Source organism: Acomys minous (genome assembly GCF_964271855.1).
Source record: "Acomys minous genome assembly, chromosome: 10".
Lineage (NCBI taxonomy): Eukaryota > Metazoa > Chordata > Mammalia > Rodentia > Muridae > Acomys > Acomys minous.
This window is the reverse complement of record NC_140491.1, coordinates 6,968,200-6,992,305: the sequence shown is the minus strand read 5'-3', so window position 1 is coordinate 6,992,305 and position 24,106 is coordinate 6,968,200. Positions and strand designations below refer to the sequence as shown.

The following is a 24,106-nucleotide window of genomic DNA, read 5'->3' as shown; positions in this document are numbered from 1 at the left end:
TGAGTGGAAGTTACTGTTTGCACTCTGCCTAGCAAAGACAAAAGTCACTGCCAAGGCCTCATGCTAAACCCTCCCTATTTACAAGTGGAACTGCAGGAATGGGTGGCAATTCAGGAAAAATAACAAAACAGGATTTCTCCTGAAGTCCGATTTAAAGAGAGCACTTAAAGCCCCCTTGCTTCCTAGCAGTTCTTTTTTCCTAGTCTGAATGAAGGAAAATAAAATATGAAAAATCCTATTATATGTTGAATAGAGGCTGTATAACCACATAGCCTGAAACACACAGTTCAGTCTGCAGTTTAAAGGGGACTCCTGATCTGATGGGCTTCCCACAACCTTCACAACTCTCAGTCCCGTGATAGGACATTTCCCTGTATTCTTCAACTTGAAAGGCAGGAAATCACTTAGTTCAACACCTGGGCTACAAAGAAGCATCAGTCCAACACAAGTAAAACCAGAAGGTCAGAACCACAGGTGCTCACATGCATCCCTCCTTCTCAGCTGCGGCCCTGCTCGCCTTCACTACTGACTAGCATGGCGCTTCCAAGAGCCAGAGCTAGGATTTGAACCCAAGTATAGTTCTGTGCCCTTTCCACAGACCAGTCTGTCCGTCAAACACACCGTGTGTAAAATTGCAGGGCATAAGATAAAGGGGAAACAGAATATAAGCTAGTTGTAGTTTTAATGTAGTAAGAAGAGGCTATGCTAGGTGAGTGCACATAACCTGAAAATAATGAATCCCCCCTCCAAAAACAAAATCAAAACAACAACCAAATGATGGCAGACGGAACGAGAGTGACCGTCCTTAAATGTCATCTTGTTAGCCACCAAAAGTAGGGGCTTGTCCAGGGAAGAGACCAGACTGTGCACTGGTGTGAAACATACGTTATGGGATTTGAAGAACAGTTACTTGACTAGAGCCCAAAAATAAAGAGGGGCTACGTCAAGAGGTCAGGCTAGAGAGGAAATTGAGCCAGATCATGGAGAACCTTTAGTCATGCCAAGGAGTTTGGACTTTATCCTAAAAGCAACAGGAAGGATGGAAGGCTTTTATAATAGGAACAGCATAGCATAATTCTGTTTAAGGACAGCAGCCAAAAATGCAGTGCAGAGAATGAATCAGGTCAACACTGGAAACCCATTGGAAAGGCGGTCAGACTTCATCCAGGAGAAGAAGACACTCCAGCAGTGCCAGAGAGAAGTCACCAGAAACTGACAAAATGTAATGACTGGGTTAGAACGGCCCAGAGTGACCTTTAGTGTAGAGTGCAGTTAGTGAAGGTGATGTCACTAGAGACAAAGACTGTAGCATGGAGGATAAGATGTAGCGTGACGAAGGGAATGGGGAGAATTTTCCCCAAATTGCCTGGCACCTTAAATCCTAAATCCTCAGAATATTAAGAGAAAAACTTACCAGCATGTTCAAACCCAAAGCAAAAGAATGCTACTGGCCAGGGAGAGTGCAGAAGTACTGGGGTGGACTGTAGGGGCACTGAGTTAGTGGCTGGGGTGGACTATGGGGGCACTGAGTTAGTGGCTGGGGTGGACAGTAGGGCACTGAGTTAGTGGCTGGGATGGACTATGGGGACACTGAGTTAGTGGCTGGGGTGGACTGTAGGGGCACTGAGTTAGTGGCTGGGGTGGACTGTAGGGGCACTGAGTTAGTGGCTGGGGTGGACTGTAGGGGCACTGAGTTAGTGGCTGGGGTGGACTATGGGGGCACTGAGTTAGTGGCTGGGGTGGACTATGGGGGCACTGAGTTAGTGGCTGGGGTGGACTGTAGGGACACTGAGTTAGTGGCTGGGGTGGACTGTAGGGACACTGAGTTAGTGGCTGGGGTGGACTGTAGGGGCACTGAGTTAGTGGCTGGGGTGGACTATGGGGGCACTGAGTTAGTGGCTGGGGTGGACTGTAGGGACACTGAGTTAGTGGCTGGGGTGAACTATGGGGACACTGAGTTAGTGGCTGGGGTGGACTGTAGGGGCACTGAGTTAGTGGCTGGGGTGGACTATGGGGACACTGAGTTAGTGGCTGGGGTGGACTGTAGGGACACTGAGTTAGTGGCTGGGGTGGACTATGGGGGCACTGAGTTAGTGGCTGGGGTGGACTATGGGGACACTGAGTTAGTGGCTGGGGTGGACTATGGGGACACTGAGTTAGTGGCTGGGGTGGACTGTAGGGACACTGAGTTAGTGGCTGGGGTGCACTGTAGGGGCACTGAGTTAGTGGCTGGGGTGGACTGTAGGAACACTGAGTTAGTGGCTGGGGTGGACTATGGGGACACTGAGTTAGTGGCTGGGGTGGACTATGGGGACACTGAGTTAGTGGCTGGGGTGGACTATGGGGACACTGAGTTAGTGGCTGGGGTGGACTATAGGGCACTGAGTTAGTGGCTGGGGTGGACTATAGGGCACTGAGTTAGTGGCTGGGGTGGACTGTAGGGGCACTGAGTTAGTGGCTGGGGTGCACTGTAGGGGCACTGAGTTAGTGGCTGGGGTGGACTGTAGGGACACTGAGTTAGTGGCTGGGGTGGACTGTAGGGACACTGAGTTAGTGGCTGGGGTGGACTGTAGGGACACTGAGTTAGTGGCTGGGGTTGACTGTAGGGACACTGAGTTAGTGGCTGGGGTGGACTATGGAGGCACTGAGTTAGTGGCTGGGGTGGACTGTAGGGGCACTGAGTTAGTGGCTGGGGTGGACTATAGGGGCACTGAGTTAGTGGCTAGGGTGGACTGTAGGGACACTGAGTTAGTGGCTGGGGTGGACTGTAGGGACACTGAGTTAGTGGCTGGGGTGGACTATAGGGGCACTGAGTTAGTGGCTTGGGTGGACTATGGGGACACTGAGTTAGTGGCTGGGGTGGACTGTAGGGGCACTGAGTTAGTGGCTGGGGTGGACTGTAGGGGCACTGAGTTAGTGGCTTGGGTGGACTATGGGGACACTGAGTTAGTGGCTGGGGTGGACTGTAGGGGCACTGAGTTAGTGGCTGGGGTGGACTGTAGGGGCACTGAGTTAGTGGCTGGGGTGGACTATGGGGACACTGAGTTAGTGGCTGTTACCAACCTAGTCTAGTGACTGGAGAGTCACCAGCACTCCATGACCCAGTGCTGTCGTCACATGCTACACAGAAGACAGATAAGAAGGTTAGTTAGCCCATGGTTCTCAAAGTATAGGATCAATAGTGCCTATGTACCCTTTAAAAATGCAAATAGTAACCAGGCCTCGTCTCATAACCATATGAGATGGGCCCTAGAAGCCTGTGATTTAACAGGCCTTGTACTAATTTGGGTGCACTCTCAGATTTGAGACCCCTTGTCCAAGACGAGTGGTGGGAATGGAGGAGCAAACCCACTGATTGGCTACAGTGCCCTGCACAATGTCAGCAGCTACTTCACCTCTCTGAGCTGTGTTTTCTTAAAATAAGAATACTAAGTTGCTGTATTGCAGCACGTAGTTACTCCCCCAAACACACACATACCTTTGGTAACTTCCTATTTACCCTCTAACTCCTCAAGGACTACACACTATACACATGTGTGCACGCGCACACACACACACAAACATTGGTGCAGCCATCTGTGCACTGGAGCATGGGCACTCTCCTGTACTCCACATGGATGGAGAAGACTGACTGTGCCTCCCTTAGTGACTATCACTTGCCAAAGTTCTTCAGCTCATGGGCCCCTGCTCATCCATGCTGGAGTGTCAGCAGGCGTGATCTTGTACAGGTCTTATGCAGGCAGCCACAGGTGCTGTTAGCTCATGAGTACAAAGGCCTCTTTTGTTGTTGTTGTTGTTGTTTTGGTTTGGTTTGGTTTTGGTTTTTTGAGACAGGTTTCTCTGTGTGATGGTCCTGGTTGCCATGGACTCACTTTGTAGACCAGGCTGGAGCTCAGGTGATCCACCTGCCTCTGCCTCGAGGGCTGGGGTTAAAGGTGTGCGCCACCACACCCGGCAGGATCTCTTACTGAATCTGGAGCTCATTATGGCTAGACTGGCTGGCCCCCATGCATGCCCTGGTCCCTCACTGCTGTGTGGGGACTGGAGTTCTGAAATCAAGTTTATGCTTGTGTGACAGGATTTTACCAATGGAGCCATTCCCCAGTCTCCCAGGTGATCATTTCACAATGATATTCCAAAGAAACTGAGTAATCAAAAGAGGAAGTGTTTGTGGTCATTTTGTTTACCCTTGCCTGGAGTTCTGCTAAAAACTGACTCAAATTGAAGAAAGAAGAAACCCAGCAATTGACACTGCAGGGAAGATAGACTTTAGAGTTGATCAAGTTTTATGCAATGTAGATAAGTCATTCTCATTCTGTATGTCTTCTGTTTTTGTTTTTGTTTTTTTAATAATTTATTTTTATTGTATGTGCATTGGTGTTTCGCCTGCATATGTGTCTGTGTGAGGGTGTCAGATCTTGGAGTTACAGACCGTTGTGAGCTGCCATGTGGGTGCTGGGAATTGAACCCCGGGCCTTTGGAAGAGCAGTCAGTGCTCTTAACCGCTGAGCCATCTCTCCAGCCCTCTATATGTCTTCTGAAGGGACAATTTTAGAGAAAAAGTCATGACAAACAAATATAAGAGTGAAGATAAGAATCTACACAATCAAAGTGTCTGTCTTTTCCAAATGCTTTTATTTTAATGGTTTGCTATTGTTTATGGCAGACAAGGCATTTGGAATTCATAAAAATGCAAGAATGTATTTGAATCAATATCTTATAGTTTAGTCAATCAGAATAATTTCCTGAACAATAGTTACCTGCTACACTAATACCTGATTAATGTTGTTCTTGAATTAATTGCTTTATAATTTTTTCTATTCTCACTTCTTTACTTAAATTTAACTAATCACATTTTTAATAAACTACAGAAGTTATCAGCATGCTAAGAAATATGTTTTACTTCAAATTTCAGTTACTATAATATCTCCTGAGACTTTGCTTCTTACATTTTATTTCACGTTTATTTTTATTTAGAAAACACTTGGGTAATTACATCAGAAATAATACAAACACTAACATTAATCTAAGTAAGGCAACGCAATGCATGTCCTCCAATGGCTTCTGTAGTAAGTTTATGTTTTATGTGCATGGGGGGAAAGTGGCCAAGGTCATGAGCCCTGTGTCTTACTGCAGTTATTTTGCCTTTGGCTTATGATGCATGCTTACCAAATGCCACAGCTGTTTTATGGTGACCTTTGCTGAAAACTTTGGCTCCCTTCAGTTATCAAAGCCTGGACATATTCTCAGCATTATTAGCCATTAAGGAAATGCAAAATAAACCCCACTTTCTACTTACCCAGCTGGCTGAAATGGAGATGGTTGGTGAGGGCGTGCGGAAACCTCAACCTCACAAGGTACTAGTGGGGCCGGGGGTGTGGTAGAGATGCTTTGTAAAGAAATTTTGAGGTTTCTTTTAAGTCAAGGACAATTTTACCTAGTTATCTACACAAGAGAAATCAAAATACATCCACACAATTGTGTGATATGCACACAACTTTCTTAGCAGCTTTGTTTATAGTTGGTCCATACGGGAGACAAGCCAAGGGCTCATCAGCTGCTGGGTGTACAGAGAGGTGGAGCCAGTCAGGAGAATATTACTCAACAGCAAAGAAGCAAGACTGGCGCATGATACAACATGGGCAAACCTAAAGAATATGCTGAATAAAATAAGCAAGTCATAAAGGGCATGTATGATTTTGTTTATATAAAATACATAGACAAGGCAAATTTGTATGATAGATTAATGTTTGGGGCAGGAGGCGGCATGGACTTAGCAGTTAACTAGAACTTGGATCTACCTGAGGTGAAAGAAATGATCTAGACCTTTCCGCTTGGTCCAGTTACTAAAAGTCATCTAATTGGATTGAGTATGGTAGGTAGTCCATGCTTTACAGGGTCGTTAGTGGAGTATGGTATACACTGTGCTTTAAAGGGTAAGGCACTATGGCCATGGAAATTTTTTTCCAAGAACAACAAGAAAAGAACATTTATTGAGGCTCTATCAAGGGAATTGTCATATTACTAGCTTAAAAGGAAAAGTTTATATAATCTTATCAATAGATGTGTGAAGAGTGTTTGATCAAAACTTGGCAACAGTTCTTAATTTGAAACACTAAAGTAGGGAGAAAAGGAGGCAGCTTCGGTAAAATTGGGTCACGCAGCGCTGTGGTAACCACTGTGTGATGTCGAAAAGCACTAGCAGCACCTCAGCTCAACCAGAAGCACAGGGCTCCACGTTACCCAGTCGTTTACCATTACACTGAAGGTTTGCACAGTATGATAAGGCCATAGCTGAAATAGTTGATGTCCACCCAGGAAAAGGTGCCATGCCGTTCCTGTTTGAGGGCTGTGTGACAGCTGGAGCTGGGTGAGTGTGCTACAGCACCAGGTTCACACAAGTGTAGTGTTGAGTAGGTTGTTTTTCTTCTCCAGCAAAACATCTTAAACAATGAAAGCTTTAAAAAGTAAAATGGCAATAAAAATAACTTCATATGTAAGAATAGATTTAATAAAAATGGATGCAAAGCCAGAAAGGAAAGATATACAAGTGAGAAGGCCTTTTGAATAGAAAGACTTAATATCACAAAATGTGTATTCTCTATAATTAATAAAAGAATTTAGCACAGCTCCCACCAAAAATCCAAGAGATTCAAGATAATGAGAGAAAGCCAGATGACTCTGTCTTAAATTAACATGGAAAACCAAGTCTCCAATGTCCAAGGAAACCATGAAGCTTGCTGAGGAGAGTCTGAAGATGTCAGACTTAAGAGCTGGAAAGGTAGCACTCATCTGGCCGCGGCAGCTCCTGCCTGTCGTTTCACTCAGCACCTGTGAGGCAGAGGCAGGAGGACCTGGGCCACAAACTGAGTTCAAAGCCAGTCTATATAAGTTCCTGCTCAGAAACAACACAACAGGGCAGGGGAGAGTGATGTCCTCCTTACTCCCTGTGCCGTGAGGCAGAGGCACTCATGAGCCGGTGGTGGCGGCTCCTGCCTGTATTTCAGTACATGAGCAGCTGAAACAGGGGAGTCAGGAGTTCAACGCTAGCCTGGTCTACATCATGAGTTTTGGATCAACCAGAGCCACATAGCCAGACCCTGTGTTATGGGGGGTGGGGGGGAGGGTGGGGACCCTAGAAACAAGAAGATCAGTAGAACACAGTAACACATCACAAAGGCCATCTCGTATGTCTTCACTGCTCTTTTCCAGTTCCTGGCAGACATGGAAAACAATGCACTCTTTCGGGATGACATAGAATGTCAAAAACTCATTATGGAAGCAATGAAGTACCACTTATTACCTGAGAGGCGACCCATGTTGCAGAGTCCTCGGACAAAACCTCGGAAGTCAACTGTTGGGACATTGTTTGCAGTTGGAGGAATGGACTCCACCAAGGGTACTGAGTGGACCTTTGATCTAGAGGAGCAGAGTAATAATTAACACTACCAAGAGGCCTGTGGAGAAATGGCTGGTTGAGGGACAAGGACAGGAAAAGATGGGCCCAGAAAACACTCGGGTGCCAGAAAGTATTCAAGGAATGGGGGAGAAGGGGCAGGTTAAACCATAGGAAAAACATCTTGTTGGGAGATAGAGTCTAAAGTAATTTGAGCATCAAAGTAAGTGGTTATGGTAAATGAAGATAACATTAAATCAAAATCTCCATGAGTCCAGACACAAAGAAAGAAGGGAAAGCTATTTCTTTCAGTAGAGTGCCAACCTGTGTGGAAAGAAAGATGAGATTAGGGAAAAATAGTCATTTAGTTTGGGCTAGGAAACTAGCTTAGTGAGAGCACTCACTTCACATGCATGGTGCATGCTGAGTTCAGTCACACACACACCCACACACACGCGCGCGCGCGCGCGCACACACACACACACACACACGCACGCACGCACACACGTACACACACACGCATAGGTTGGGGGGGAGATTAACCATTTGGTAGCCAGCAAAACGCAACATCTCACATCTGAAAATCAGAAAATATTGAAGAAGATAGGACACTCAAAAAGTTTCAGATTTTGGAGTCTTTATTCCCCAGCTTGACTGTTACAAGAGGTAAAATGGTGTCTTTACAAGTACTGACACTGACCCAACACTTAACCAAGGGGCCAAAGCTAATGCTGCCCGTGACGAGACCAAACAGCACGTGCTAATAGGATCCACTACTCTCCAGAAGTCAGCAGCACATCCTTGTCTTGCGGAAAGCGCAGGTCCAAACTGGGAGGCATTCTACAGAATAACTTGTCTGTCTGTACTATTTAAAAATGCCAGTGCCAGCTGGATGTGGTGGCTCACGCCTTTAGTCTCAGCACTCAGGGAGGCAGAGGCAGGTGGATCTCTATGGGTTGGAGGCCACCCTGCTCTACAAAGTCCAGGGTTCTCTAAACAGAGAAACCTTGTCTCAAAACAACAACAACACAATGCCAGTACCATAGAATATATTTCAAATTTCAGTTCAGACTTTAGGGGCTGGAGAGATGACTCAGTGGTTGAGCAGTAGCCCATGGTGCCCTGCATAAACATCTGTGCACCGTATGCATGCAGTGCCTGTGGAAGCCAGAAGAGGGCAGTAGATACCCCACCCAGGTCCTCTGGAAAAGCAGCCAGTGCTCTTAACCACTGTACCATTTCTCCAGCCACCCCCAACACATACAAGCTTAAACATATATATTTGTTTTATTATTTTAGATGTTTAAATTTTGAGTTTCCAAGTTATAACAAAACCCTACTATTTCATAAACTGGGTCTAAAAGAAGAAACTTAAGATTCAAAAGGAAAAACTAGTTTGAAAATTAATGAAAAAAGATTTTTATTTGATGGAAGGCAATTTTTATTTTGATTTATTTGATGTAAGATTTTAAGGTTATGGCTGGAGTGAAGAATCAAGTTAGCCACGGGCAGGAACTCCCGCCCTCCCCCCCCCGGCCCCCAAGTGGCCTATAGCTCCTCCTTCTGTGGATGCTGCCCCTCCCTTGATAGTTTACACATATGGAATCTAAGCATATAAATCAATATCATTATGCCAAAAATTATAAAGAAAGATTATGCAAATTCAAAAATACTTTTACCAGCTAGTATTTATTCTATTTGGTGCTGTGAGAATACAAAGATAGAAAGAGACTTGGTGTCACTCTCAGAGAACTGAGAATTGTGGGGGGGGGGTAAAGAAAAAACAGTAACTATAAAAAAATACAGTAGAACATAGCTGTTCCTGACTTTTGGAAGTCCTCAGCAGCACTAGCTCTGATGGGCTAATGCTACAATACTGTGCAGCAAGTGTTCAGTGTGGCGGGTCCTGATAGGGCCAGAACAAGGACTCAAACTCTACATGACTAGAAGTTGGATTTTATTTTTATTTTTAAGAAGGGCAATGTGCTCTTTTATTTGTTTTCCTATATCCCCACTGGACCCACATCTTGAAGAGAGCAAAGGAGTTCTGGAATTTTCCAGAAGTAAAGCCCATGAGTAGTAACCCCTTCACTCCCCACAGCCTGGCAATCTGGCTCCCAGATGACCTTTGTCCTTCCTCCTTGCTGTGGACCGTGCCCCCCCCTTCTATGGGAGTCAGCCTCACCCCGCCCACTTCGTTGTCACTGTTCTTTCCTCCTTCCTCCAGAACTTCAAGTAATAATTGCCTCCTTTATCTCTGTCATCAGTTTCCTTCCCCTCGCCTCAGCCCTTTCCATGCACATCTATAAAGCAGCCCAGCAATCTAGACCTTAAAAGGAGCAGAGCCGCCCTTGCTGTCTAGGAGCCCTGTCCACTGTGGCCAAACTTCCTGGATCACCTCCAGTGGAGCTCCTGCCTGCGTCTCCTCACGGCATCTCAGCCACTCCCAAAGTCCTCAGTGTCCTCCAAGCAGTGGCATCCCCTGCTCTATGTTTTATTTGTCCCTCTCTGTGCATTTAATGTTGTTAGCCAACTAACCGCCCTAAACCTTCGTACCTCTGGCTTCCATGACACTCAGCTCCCCTGCGTCTCCTCCCCCCACTGTGGCTGTCTCCTCTGCCTCTTTGAAGAGACCCTTCCTGCTGCGCCCTTCAGCGCTGGGGCCTGGAGAATGATAGGAGAACCGGTCGCGGGCTGGGCCAGGGCCATGCTGCAGGAGCGTCTTAAGGGGGAGTAGCAGTGTTGCCTATGGAGGCCAATAAGAGCCTTTATACTTTGGGGCTAGAAAGATGATTCCGGTGGTAAAGTGCTTCTCCATTGCAAGCCAGAGGACCTGAGTTCACATCCCTAGAGCCCATGTACAGACCTGGCACACATGTGTAAGCCAGGGCTGGGGAGGCAGACAGGTGGGTCTCTGGAGCTCCCTAGCCAGCCAGCCAAACCGAAACAGTGAGTTCCAGGTTCAGCGAGAAACCTCTGGAAAACCTGATGGAGAGTGATAGAAGACAATACACACATCAGCCTCTGACCACCACATGCATGCACGTGCGCACGCACACACACACACGAGAACATACATGGACACCATACACACAGGATAAAATCCTGCTTCTGTGTATGTAGCAGAGCTACGGCGGAACGTACAGTCCCGTAACTCTCTTTGTTACTACCAGGAGCAACCAGCATTGAGAAGTACGACCTGCGCACAAACATGTGGACCCCCGTCGCCAACATGAATGGGAGGAGGCTGCAGTTCGGCGTCGTGGTGCTGGACGACAAGCTGTACGTGGTTGGAGGGCGAGACGGGCTGAAGACTCTCAACACCGTGGAGTGCTACAACCCCAAAACAAAAACCTGGAGTGTGATGCCACCTATGTCCACACATAGGCATGGGCTCGGTACGTGTATCCGCAGACCTGCTTAGAGAGCCACAGGTCAGGCAGGAGGCCAGTGTGTGGGCGCAGTCACCATCCGTTGCCAAGCATCCCTCATAGCTGAGAAGCAGAAAGCAGAACACAAGTGCTTACCTAAGTGTGCAACAGCTCGTACAGGGGAAAGCATGGGGGCTGACAAGCTGTGCCCTTACATTTATGTTTTGTGTTAGCAATTGATATTATGTAGCCTAGTTAAAATACTCATTAAAACCAGCATTTTAATTTCTATTTATATAAGAAAAACAATGATAATAGTATGTATGCATGTGTATATATAGGTTTTATGGCTTCTAAGCAGAAGTGAATGAATTCACACACATCCTCAAACTGAACATAGTACGGACATTTCTTTTTATTCTTTCTTTTTTTTTTTTTATGTGTACAAGTGTTTATCTGAATGTATATGTGTGCACCACTTGTCTGCAGTGCAGGGTGGTGGATCCCCCAGAACTGGAGTTAGAAATGGCTGTGAGCTACCATATGGGTGCTGGGCACTGAGCCCCAGTCCTCTAGAGGAACGGCCAGTGCTCCTGACCCCACATGGCCTCTCCAGCGCCTCGTTTCGCTCTCTTTCTGTCACATAACTCACTGAGCAGACGTTGGCTAAACCGCGTGTCCACTGTTCTGCAGTGCCACACTGTGAAAAACACGAAGCCAGAGAAAGCATCTGTGGCTGGATTGTCAACTTACGACAGTCTGAAAAGTTTTGAAAGGGCTGCAAAAAAAAAAAAAAATGTGAAAGACGAAAAGCAGAGAGAGCGAGGCTGAATTCAGCATGTATAGGGTGCGCCGTGCTCTGTTTTACCTCTGCGCACCAGAGTAGCCAGCACCCAGAAATGAAGAGAACAGAAGGCACTTTCTTCACCTGAGGGAATTGGTGGTGCATGAGTGAGCACAAGTAACTTTAGGGAACTCCATTTTCTCTAGTGAAACACGAGGATGTTTGCTGGGTCCGAGTGGAGAAGTGCGGGGATATCGTAGGGTTTGAAATGCATCGGGACCGCCAGCTTCTGCTGCATAACACACCACTCCACAGCGGAGAAGCTTTTGTTGTAGCTTTGTTTTGAGACAGGGTCTCATGAAGTCCACGTGTAGCTGAGGCTTTCCTTGCATTCCTAATCTCTTGCCTCCCCCTCTCCAGTGCTGAGACTGCAGACCTGGACTGCCACATCTGGCATAAAACAATGATGCATTTTTAATGCAGCTGCAGGCTTGTGGCTCAGCCATTCATTTTGGCTTTGGCTGCTGTGGATGGGCTCTGGTGCTGTGGATTATCTCGGATAGATTTTCGTCAATCTGTGTGGGCTGGATGGTGTAGGACAGTTTCATCTATGCGTCTAGTGTGGCAGCATCCCAGGGAAGCCAAAGCAGAGAGAGAAGGTGGGCCACAGGGCAGATTCTCACGCCTCTGCTTGCATCATGTTTACTCTTGTCTCACTGGCAAAAGAGGCTATGGTCAACCCAGACTCCCCAGTGGAGCAAGACACTCCCCATTGTCTAAGAGGAGCCGCAGGGCCACGCTGGAAAACATACAAAGCCACTTTATCACAGCCTGGAGAAAGATTGTACTACAATCAAGTACAGGATAGGTCATAATAAAAGACAGGTGTAGAATAAAGGCCGCCCTCAAAGCCAGCACCCAGAAATGAGAACTGTCTGGGAATAGAGATTGGTATGGTGGGGGTCAAGAAGGTATCAGAGGCCCAAGGGTTCCACAAGATGAGCTCCTACCTCACCACGTCCTTCTTTAAAACCCACAGTTCTGGGGCTAGGGAGATGGCTCAGAGGCTAAGAGTGCATACTGCTCTTCCTGAGTTCAATTCCCAGCAACCACATAGCATCTCAAAACCATGTCTAATGGGATCCAGTGCCCTCTTCTGACCTGCAGGCACTTATGCAGACAGAGCCTCATATACATTCAATAAATCTTTCTTTTAAAATTTTCTACTAAGCCAGGATGTGGTGGCACACACCTGTAATTCCATCACTTGGGAAGTAGAGAAAGATCATGAGAGTGAGAGCAGCCTAGTTTACATAGTGAGAAAGCAAGGAATCCTTGGCCGAGCCTCCATCCTTCAGAATAAAACCTAAATCCTTATGAGGGATGAGGTCAGAAGCATCACTTCTGACTCCTTCATCTTCTCTCCCCTCCAGTTAGTTCCCTGATCAGCCAAATAGACACTTCTGGTCCCCCAGCACATTGTGACTGAGCTGCACCTCTTACTCTGTACATGGTCTTCTGTAGCATTGATGCTTCTCTTCACATGTCACCTCGTCACACGGGTGTTCCTTGCCTCTCTCTGCCTTTGCTTTAACTGCTCCACTGTTTAAGTTGGCACAACCTGATATGTATTTCATATCTGTGTCCTGTAAACCACAGTATTGGTCCAGAAGGGCAGGGGCCTTGCCTGCTGTGGTCTGTGGAGTGCCTGTAACTTAGTAGAAACTGAAGAGATGTTTGCTGAATAAATTAACAAATGGTTCTGACTCTGTTCCCCGATGATGATGCCAATAAATACAAGGCTATGAGGTCACACTCAGCGACAGTAAAACCTAGGATTCTGAGGTCTTGGAGGAGAAAGAATATGACACTGAGTGTTGAAGAATGTCCTAGTAACAGCAGTATGTATACCCAGCGGAGCTTTAAAATAGCTCTGCACTGTTGTATCTCTAAATTCCAGGAAAAGAATTCCAATGCTGTTTCAGCCCCACTTTCCTCAGATGGCTATAGCCTACATTTATGATAGTTACGATTGCATGTTTCAGATGTATTGTACTTACATTTTGATTAAATATGGGTTTTGAGCAAGTCTTCTATTCCTCCCTCTCCTGTCCACCTGCAGGTGTGGCTGTACTGGAAGGGCCCATGTACGCCGTAGGAGGGCACGATGGCTGGAGCTATCTGAACACAGTGGAGCGCTGGGACCCTCAGGCTCGCCAGTGGAATTTTGTTGCCACTATGTCCACCCCCAGGAGCACAGTAGGTGTGGCAGTACTAAGTGGCAAGTAAGGAGACATTTGGCATTCTGTCTCAGTCACAGTAAACCAATTTATTATTGCCAGAGGGTACTTCAGTGTGTTACCAGAACCTTCCCAGTGGCTTCTGTCCACAGTGGCCCTAATTGCTCGTAACTTAGTGGGGCTTTCATTCTAATTTGCAGGGACTACACATTTCTACTTTGGAGTAAATAAGCTTAATATAAATATCCAATATTAAATTGTACAGCAACAATCTGATGGTTTAAATACCTTCAAAATTATATGCTCTCAGCTAGGTGTGGTGGTGCACACCTTTAATCCCAGCAGTCGGGAGGCAGAGGCAGGTGGATCTTTGTGAGTTCGAGGCCAGCCTGGTCTACAAAGAGAGAGTCCAGGACAGCCAAGGCTACACAGAGAGACCCTGTCTCAAAAAATATATATATATGTTCTTTTTAAAGAACTGCAGTGGGCTGGGGAGATACTTGCTATTAAAGCACTTGCTGAATAAGCACGAGGATCCTCAGACTCATACGAACATCAGATGGGCACGGCAGCCCATGTATCATCAGATGGATATGGCAGCCCACCTGCCATCAGATGGGCACAGCAGCCTACCTGTCATCAGATGGATATGACAGGCCACCTGCCAGTCCAGCCTGGAAAGGCAGAGAAGGGTGTCACTGAAGCAAGCTGCCTCGCAAAGCCAGCCATATCCAGGAGCTCTAGGTTTGATTGAGAGACCTGCCTTGGTGGATAAGGTAGAGGAGCAAAGGACGATGATACCTAGCATTAACCTCAGGCTCCACAGGCACACACGTGCACATGTATGTGTGCCGACAAACCTGTGTGCCCACACCTATACAAAAATATGCATATGCACATATATGAAAAATGAAAAATTGGTACATAGATTTAAAACTTAAAATACTGTGATCTCTCAGTACTTCCCTAAAAAAATTCTCTCCATCGTTTTCACTGCATTATCTTTACTTTTGTGTCTCTTCTTTCTTCTCTTGGTAGACTGGTGACCCCAGAATGGATTTAAGAAAAGGCATTTGCTTCCCCTTGTCTGCTATAAATAAACAGGTTTATACAGGGTCTCAGCTCTCAATTGTATGAGGACTAAATACAAACCTTTTAACTGTTTTTCCACCATAGAATAAAACCCCTGGGGTTGTTTTTCATTAATTTCTTTGTTTTATTGCTTTCATGTTATCACTTACAGAAAGAGGGGAGGGAAAGTTCAAATCGACACCTGTGGAATTGTGATATAAGAAAAACAAGATGATGGGTGGCATGACCATGCACCCTTAATTTTAACACTCAGGAGGCAGAGGCAGAGCTAGGAGTTTGAGGCAAGCCTGGTCTATATAATGGGTCCTAGGGCAGCCAGGGCTACACAGTGAGACCCTGGCTCAAAAGCCAAACAGGAGTAGGGAATACTAGTAAATGTTTTCTATTTATGTCCAAGCTTTTATTTCCTCAGGAGCAATTTGTTAAGTCTTTTGTGTTAGTGTTGTAAGAGCCTAGTGGGCAGAGAAGTGAACCTCGTTCTTAGGTGTAACACATCTTCTTTCTTAGCGTCTTTAGCACGTTGCATCACCGATGGCACCTTACAGCCAATGGACTATCATAGGAATGGGCTCTCTGTGGTAAGCGTGCTCACAGCACTGGTTTCTCTCCGTCACTTCACTTGTTCCTTTTTACAGGCTTTATGCAGTTGGTGGTCGCGATGGGAGTTCTTGTCTCAAGTCGGTAGAATGCTTCGATCCTCATACCAATAAATGGACACTGTGTGCCCAGATGTCAAAAAGGCGAGGCGGTGTCGGAGTGACAACCTGGAACGGGCTGCTCTACGCCATTGGGGGGCACGATGCTCCCACCTCCAACTTGACTTCCAGACTTTCAGACTGTGTGGAGAGGTAATTTCTTGTGAAGGAAGCTAAGAATAAACAAAAAATAGTTTGGCACACTTCCAGAAAAAGCCGTAAGTCTGTAGTGAGCATCCATCACTTGCAGCACAGTCTCTGCACAGTTCCGTGAACACGGGGCCGTCCTCTCTGGCCATCTCTCTGCCTGTCTCCCAACTGCCTGCTTGGATTCCTGTCTCCTCACATTGTTGTCTTGGGAATGAGCATGTAATGGCCTCCATTGAGACAAGCATTTGTTGTTTGGCTGTTTCGTGCTGCACTCTGACCCTCACCAGAAAAGTAAAGGAGCCTGATGAACCTCAGAAAGAATGAGTTAGGGCTGGAAGGCACATAAGAAGTGACAAGGATAGGCACGTGTCTGGCCCATTTTGATGTACAATGAAATAGTTGGAAATGATAAAGAAAAAGGAGACGCTCTTACGAGTCTTAAAGGTCTAACCAAGTCGTTCACATTGGTCATAAGAAACTCAGCCTTCCGGCCCGCCAGAGAACCTGAAGACTTGAGTGGCAGGGTCTGCATGTGGTATGCATGCCAGGGGAGAAGGCAGAGTCAGTGCAGCGGGTCACACAGAGCGTTCGGCTTAGTAAGGATCTTAGATCTTAAGGAGGAACGTGAAATCAGGGAGTACCCGAGAGGGAGAACGGCTCAGTTTTGAGGTTAGAATGATTTACTTAGTAAACTGTAAATGACAATAGGGGTGGTCAGCCTTAAAATCAAGGCTTGCGGATGATACAACAGTCACGAACAACAAGCAGACCTGGGTTGTTGCAGAAGGCAGTTAAGTTACAGCTGCACCGCATCACCTGCGGTGGGGGAGGGAATCCCAACTCTGCTCATGGCATGATCCAGGAAGGAAACCCAGGAATCTTTAGTGTGATTAATTACACCAAGAAAAGGACAGGTGTTGACACTGTGCAAGAACCACATGGCGTGTTAGCATGAACTGTCTCCCCGTTAAATGACACCAGTGAGCAGTTCTAGTTTTAAAAGAGCAAGAAAAAACGGGCAGCTCCCATAACTGGGCCTTTTGGTCATCTTGCACAGAGCTTAATATATTGCTTTGCCCACATTTCCAGTGGGGACACTGAAGCCTTGAGACAGCTTTACTTTCATATTTATGTTGAGTTCTTAAGTGTGCTGTATCTACTAAATGAATCTATAACACCATAAGTTAGATGTCTTTTAGGAAAATTCTGATCTTTTTCTCTAAAATGTGTTTGACATATTTATATCACAGATAAGACAGAAACTAAACTTGAAGGACAAGTTTGTACACAAAACATTTCAAGAGCAATGTCAACTCCAGCTGTAAAATATTTTTTCAGATATGATCCCAAAACAGACATGTGGACTGCAGTGGCGTCCATGAGCATTAGCAGGGACGCGGTGGGGGTCTGCTTGCTTGGTGACAAGCTGTATGCTGTCGGGGGCTATGATGGACAGACCTACCTGAACATAGTGGAAGCTTATGATCCCCAGACGAACGAGTGGACCCAGGTATGCCGTTTCATTTCTCATGATCTCACCTCTATCTCTCATCATGAAAACAATTCTTTTGATAAGACCCACTCAACTTTACCCAACGTGGACACGTATCACACAAATGTGGGGGCTGAGAGGCGGCTCGGCTGTGAAGAGCACTTGCTGCTCTTGCAGAGGACCCAAATCTGTTCTCAGCATGTGCATGCAGGCTCACAACATCCTCCAGTTCCCGTTCCAGAGGATCTGATGCCCTCTTCTGGACTCTATGGGCACGCTGCATACACATGATACATATACATACATGCAGGCAAACATTCATATGCCTAATAAAATAAAAATTAGTCTTTTTGAAGGCAATAAAGTTCCCTCTTGGCTAAATATGGAAAAAAACAAGATGCAATGTCTGATTTTATAACAAAATCCAAATTCCTTTGAAGTATAAATTAGTATTTAGATAAATTGTTAACTACCATTTGTTTGAGAAAATTTCCTGCAGTAGTAGAGCTGACAGGACCACAGGAGGGCTGTACCAAAGGTAGAAAATAAGCAATGATAGTAGCTCAGGAATATCTGAATAGTTTACCTATATATGAATAATAATTTTTAAATACTCAATATTTGGGAGCATACTAAATTTCTGATTATAATCTAATAAACATGATAAACCCAAGTTACATTAACAAGCAGGACACTCAGTGTGGCAAGCTTATCTGCAAAAGACTTCTAGCTAACCACATCTCTTTCTGGAGAGGCCCCATCCACTGGGGAAAGCATAGTGACAGAAGCATTAGGCAGCTGGTCACATTGTGTCTGAGGTCAGGAGGTATAGAACATTAAGTATTGATGCCTGTCTTAGTCAGTGATCTATTGCTGTAAAAAGACACCATGACCACTTAGAAAAGGAAGCATTTAACTGGGCTGGCTTACGTTTCAGGTTAGTCATTATTAGCGTGTCAGGAAGCATGGCCCCGGAGCTAAGAGCTTTACATGCTGATGCGTAGGCAGCAGACAGACAGACACAGAGAGAGTGGGCCTGGTGCGTGCTTTTAAAGCCTCAAAGCCCACTCCTAGTGACATACTTCCTTCAAGACCACACCCATCCAACAAGGCCACATCTCCTAATCCTTCCAAACAGGCTTCTCAGCTGGGGACCAAACATATATGAGCCTACGGGACCATTCTTACTCAAACACCACAGTGCCCTACTATGAAATAAGCCCACCCACCTTCAGGTGGGCGGGGCTTCCCTCCCAATTAAGTCTCTAGAAATGCCTTCATAGACACATTTTCCTACTTGATTCTAAAATCCAGTAAAATTAATCATGAAGATTAACTGCAAAGAAGCTAAGGGAGAGGATGATAGTAAGAGTATTAAACTTAAGTTTGAAAAAGAAAGAGCATAGAATAATGGGATTTCAATTATGTGACTTCAGTTTTATTTCTTCAGTAAGTGAAATGGCTCAATGGAAAGTGGAAGTGGGAAAAGTTAATCCCACAGATTGAGGAGAAAGACCCAAATCATGGCCTAGTTATTTAAAGCAAGCCTTTTTATTCATGTGTATGGGCAGTGTCCAAGAGGTCAGCCTTGGCCATGGGGAAGACAGGGTTTTTATAGCTCAGATGTGGGGGATTCAGCAAGCAAGCAGATGGGGTCACAGAAGCAGAACGTCAGCAGAACAAGTTGTCATGACAACCTCCTGAAGCAAAGACATGGCTGCAAAGTGGCCATTAACAAGGTGGTCATAACAGCCTCCTGAAACAGAGGCACAGTTTCCTGGAACAGGCAGTACAGAACCATCTGTAGTTAAGGTTACAGGCGGGGCGTAGCCCAATCCATGAGAAACAGATTTGATCATAAGCAGGAACGAGCCTAGTTTGTCTTTACGATAAACCAGTATCTGTAGCTACACAGCTATCTCGCCAGATGCCACTACTGATGTTGTTTTAAGCACCTAGAAATGTGAGCTTAAACCTGTCATACCTATGCCTGAAAAATAGCTGCTTTCATTTGGATAACAAATGGATAAAAGGGCATCTATAGAGGGCCTGAAATGAGATGGAACAGTCTAAAGCCACTGCCCAGCCCACTGCAGCATTGTGCCAAAGCAGGAGGCGGTTGCCTTGTGTTTAGTAAGTTGTCTTAGCTGACTGTCTGTCTGGTTGTCACACCGCTCATCTTTCACACAGTACACTAGGGGACACATCTTCCTCCACACCCAACACCTGTGTCTCTTGTCCCTTTCAGGTTGCTCCGCTGTGCCTAGGAAGAGCTGGAGCGTGTGTCGTGACTGTGAAGATATGACGTCATACTTAGAGGAAGATGCCCTCTCCCTCTATAATATAAGGACAGTCCCACCCATGGATTCATTTTCAGTGAGCGTGCAGTGCCACATTCCTAGGCACAAAGTGCTGTGTTTCAAAGTGAAGATGTTGAGACAGTGGGGGAAAGAATGGATATACCAGGTTGAGACACTCCACTTGTTAGTAAATCAGAGCTACAGCTGGTGGGCCGGAAACATACCTTCTTGATATGCAATACGAGCACAAGTGCTCTCCCGCCGGAACAATCAAGCACTTACTGGGAATTTCACCTATTTTTAGTCAGGCACCTTTTATTCCCGTGGTCCAGTTATTACAGTACAAGCATACCAACTTCTGAAATGTTATTTTATAAGTTTGTCATACATGAGCTTCCATACTGTCTATCCTTTAATCAAACCACTATTTTAATGGCGTACTAAAGACTGTACTGTCTAGATTTTTCAGGTACCATGATACTATGTATGCTCTAGTTATGAATTTTATTACTAATATTGTTTTAACCCAAGAATAAAGAAAAACACTTAAGGCATTAAAAATAAGATTGACCAAATAAAAACCTGATAGGATCTCTGGGTCCTACGTAAATAGCCATTCCATTCCATCTAGATCCGTGAAGAAGTACGGTAGAATGTCCCTGAAATTAAAGCAGAGTGCTTTACATGAAGATATGCAAGGTGATGTAGAGAAAATAAATACCGTATCCTCTGTAATGCTCTTCCGCCCAACTAGTATGTAATCATGTGGATTTATTTTCTTGTATATTATAAAAGACTATTTGATTTTGTCTCTTTGATGCTGACACGATCATTTGGCTGTCCCTACCCTCTGCCCGCTGCCATGCTCCTAGCATTTTGACACAGTTAGGAACCCTTTGTGCTTCTTTGTAATAAAGAAGAAACAGTGTGGGGGGATGTGTTAACTGAACATTTGAAAAATGAGTTCAGAGTGTTTGTTACTCAAAATTTTGTACATTTGTAAACTCTAATTACATATGTGAATGTTAATAGTCTCCATGACTTGTTCATTGCCTGTAACATGCCCTGGCAGCAATATTGTGTGACATTCTCTTTAAGGGAGAAGCCATTACCTTACTATGAAATGGAGATAAACTAAAGCCCCACCTTCCCACCTTTTTAAGTACAATGTTATGGTAGTATATTCTTATTTAATATTAGGATACCTTTCATTTTAGTTGGGTTTGGAGGTTTGTTTTGCTTTGGTTTTGAGACAGGGTTTCTCTGTGTAGCCCTGGATGTCTTGGAACTTGCTCTATAGACCAGCCTGGCCTTGAACTCACAGAGATCTGCCTGCTTCTGCCTCCCAAGTACTGGGATTAAAGGGGTGCGCCTCCATGCCCATCGGGTTCCTTAATATTTAAAGAAAAGTTTGTTTAAATCACTCATAGAATTATATATACATTTTACTGTAGGAAAGTAAATGTATAAAGTATCTCAAATATCTTAAATATTAAATTGCATTACTTGAGTAAACTATAAAGAAATGTATTAAAAATAAGCATTAATCCCAACAAATTATATAACCTAGATAAGATGAACAAATTCCTAGTTGCACACAAATTATAAAAACTGACTTAGCTGGGCGTGGTGGCACACACCTTTAATCCCAGCACTTGGAGGCAGAGGCAGGCAGATCTCCCTGAGTTCAAAGCCAGTCCAGGACAGCCAGGGCTTTTCTACACAGAGAAACCCTATCTGGGTTAAACAAAAAAACAAAAACAAAACAAACCTGACATAAAAAGTGAAAAATCTGTACAGAACCATAACAAGTAAAGAGCTCAAGTCAATAATCAAAAAATTCTTAAGAAAACAATGTCATCTTCTATGGTAATAGAATGAAAGAGAAGGAAAAATTATTTATTTATTCATTTATTCATTTACTCATTTTAATCTGCTCACGTTACATCCCGGTGTGGTTCCCTCCCTTGTCTCCTCCTGGCCCTACGCACCCTCCTTCTTCCCCACTACTTCTCCAGAAAGAGAGAGCCCTCTGACCCCAGTCTATCAAGTCTCATCAGGACTGCCTGCATCCTCTTCCTCTGTGGCATGGCAAGGCTGCCCGCCAGGGGGAAGTGATCACCAGGCACCAGAGTCCGTGCAGAGGCAGCCCCTGCTCCCCACATTAGGAGACCCACGTGGACACTGAGCTACCCAGTGACTACACATGCGAGCAGGAGGATCTAGCTCCTCTCAGTGCGTAGTGCTTGGTTGGTGCAGATTTGTTGGCTCCCTTGGTCTCCCTGTGGAGCTCCTGTCCCCTCCTGGTCATTCTATCCCCCAGCTCTTCCATGAGATTCCTTGTGCTCCATCCAGAGTTTGGCTGTGAGCCTCAGCATCTGCTTCCATCCCCTGCTGGGTGGAGTCTTTCTATTTGCCCTTCTGAAGGAGAATTCCGCATCCTCCCTGGGGTCCTCCTTGTTATTTATTTAGCTTAAGTCTGTGGGTTGTAATATGGTTGTCTTGTATTATATGGCTAATATCCACTTATACATGAGTATATACCATACGTGTCTTTCAAGAAATTATTAAATTGATTTTTAAAGTATTTATAACAGCCAGTAGCCTTTTGTGGTTAGAAAAAGAAAAGAATAGGAAGAGGAGAATCCCCTTAACCTGATAACAGGCTTTTCTGAAAGTCCCCAGCCAACAGAACAGGAATGCAAGAGTGAGATGCGCACCTCTGTGATCAAGATTAGCCTCTTGGCTGGTGCTGTTCAACACTGAACTAGGCTTGTAACCAGAGAAATCAGGAAAAGAGAAAGAAATAGGGAATTCAGGTTAAAAACACGGAAGTAAAACTATATTCAGACAATATAAACCTCTCATTTTAAAGTCTAAAGAACGCCAGGCGTGGTGGTGCACACCCTTAATTCTGCACTCAGAAAGGCAGAAGCAGGTGGGTTTCTGTGAGTTCAAGGACAGCCTGGTCTACAAAGCGAGTCCAGCACAGCCAGGACTACACAGAGAGACCTTGTCTCCAAAAACAAACAAAAAAAGTCTAAAGAATCCACACCAAAACAAAAACTAGCTAACTTAAAATTTCAGTAATGTAAGCTGGGCGTGGTGGCACACGCCTTTAATCCCAACACTTGGGAAGCAGAGGCAGGTGGATCGCTGTGAGTTCGAGGCCAGCCTGGTCTACAAAGTGAGTCCAGAACAGCCAAGGTTACACAGAGAGACCTTGTCTCAAAAAAAAAAAAAAATTCAATAACGATTCTGTACACTAACAAAGAAAAGTGGGATACATTTAAGGAAGCAATGCCTTTTGTAAGATGTGGAAAATGAAAAACGCATTTCCCCAGGAGGTGGTATGTGTAGATGGTAAGTGCATTGCTGAAATAGAGGAGATGTAAATACGTGAAAGGCATCTTGTGTTCACAGGTTGGAAAACAAGTGTTTAGATGACAGCAGCCTCACAGTCTAGAGAGCTGGTACACTCCCTACCAAGACCACAGACAATTCTGCTGGATAGAGAAAGTTAATCCTAAAATGTATATGGAATTGTAAGAGACCGGAAAGTGACCAATAAGACGGCGTCTCTAATAACGGGGGAGTGAGAAAGGACTCAGATTTTCCAATTTCTTTTTTTTTTTTTTCAAAGCTCCATTAATCACAACACTGGTACAGATACGTAAGTAAGCCTGCAGCCTGAGAGGATAGAGTAGAGAGTCCAGAAGTGACTCTGGAAAGTGCGTTAGACTTGCTGATTTCCAGCAAGGATGCCAAACCATGTAGGAAAAACATCCCCATGGAGGAGAGTTCGGCCCTCACACTGTGTATAAAGTTAATACAAAGTTGATCAAAGATCTGAATACAGGAGCTGAAACCACAGCACTGAGAAGAAAACATATATATCCTTGGTGACTTTGGACTCAGGCCTAGTTTCCTGCATATGACACTAAAACTACAAACAATAAAAATAAATTGGACATCAAACCTGTTGGCCTATCCAGAAAGTGACGGGAGCCAGGCACAGCGGCACACAGCACTCGGGAAGGCAGAGGTATGTAGATCTCTGTGAGTTCCAGGCCAGCCTAGTCTACAAAGCAAGTCCAGGACAGCCAAGCCTACACGGTGAAACCCTGTCTCTAAAAAGGAAGGAGAGGGGGGAGGAAAAGAAAGGCCGACAAGGTGTGGTGGTGCGCACCTTCAAACCCAACACAGGCAGGTGGATCTCTGAGTGTGAGGCCAACCTAGTCTACATAATGAGACACTGTCCTGTCTTAAGAAAAAAAAGAAAGGCAAGGAAAAGACCAAAATAAATAAATAAATAATAAATAAATGGACTTGAGAGGTGGCTCAGCGGGTAAGCATAAGCTAAGGGGCTTGCTGCTGAGTGTGCTCAAGGACCTAAGTTGGAATACCCAAGAGCCATGTTTACATAAGCAGGGCTGTAGCCCAGCACTAGGGAGCAGATACAGGCAGATCCCAAGAGTTCTGGCTCAGGCTTCCAGCCAAGTGAGAGACCTCAAGTCAGTAGGGCAGAGAGGAAAACACCCGATGTCTAGCTCAGACATGCCCGGAATTACACAAAGTGAAAAAAA

At 45.2% G+C, this 24,106-nt stretch overlaps 2 protein-coding genes across 5 annotated transcripts in view; both read left to right on the top strand.

Moving 5' to 3' along the window:
* The window catches only part of KLHL5 (kelch like family member 5), a 65,275-nt gene extending 44,726 nt beyond the window's left edge, over positions 1-20,549 (top strand). For 3 of the 4 annotated variants that reach the window (XM_084799524.1, XM_084799523.1, XM_084799521.1), the window contains exons 6-12: positions 5,304-5,357; positions 7,213-7,399; positions 10,570-10,794; positions 13,674-13,836; positions 15,519-15,731; positions 17,067-17,238; positions 19,469-20,549. In XM_084799524.1, coding sequence (XP_084655650.1) covers positions 5,304-5,357; positions 7,213-7,399; positions 10,570-10,794; positions 13,674-13,836; positions 15,519-15,731; positions 17,067-17,238; positions 19,469-19,525 — 1,071 coding nt within the window. In that variant the 3' untranslated portion in view covers positions 19,526-20,549. The remainder of the gene's footprint in view (positions 1-5,303; positions 5,358-7,212; positions 7,400-10,569; positions 10,795-13,673; positions 13,837-15,518; positions 15,732-17,066; positions 17,239-19,468) is intronic. The other variant, XM_084799522.1, reaches the window with a different exon arrangement.
* Positions 1-24,106, top strand: part of WDR19 (WD repeat domain 19) — a gene marked incomplete at its 5' end in the record, with an annotated part of 191,913 nt that overhangs the window by 79,548 nt on the left and 88,259 nt on the right. The gene's annotated exons all lie outside the window — the stretch shown is intronic.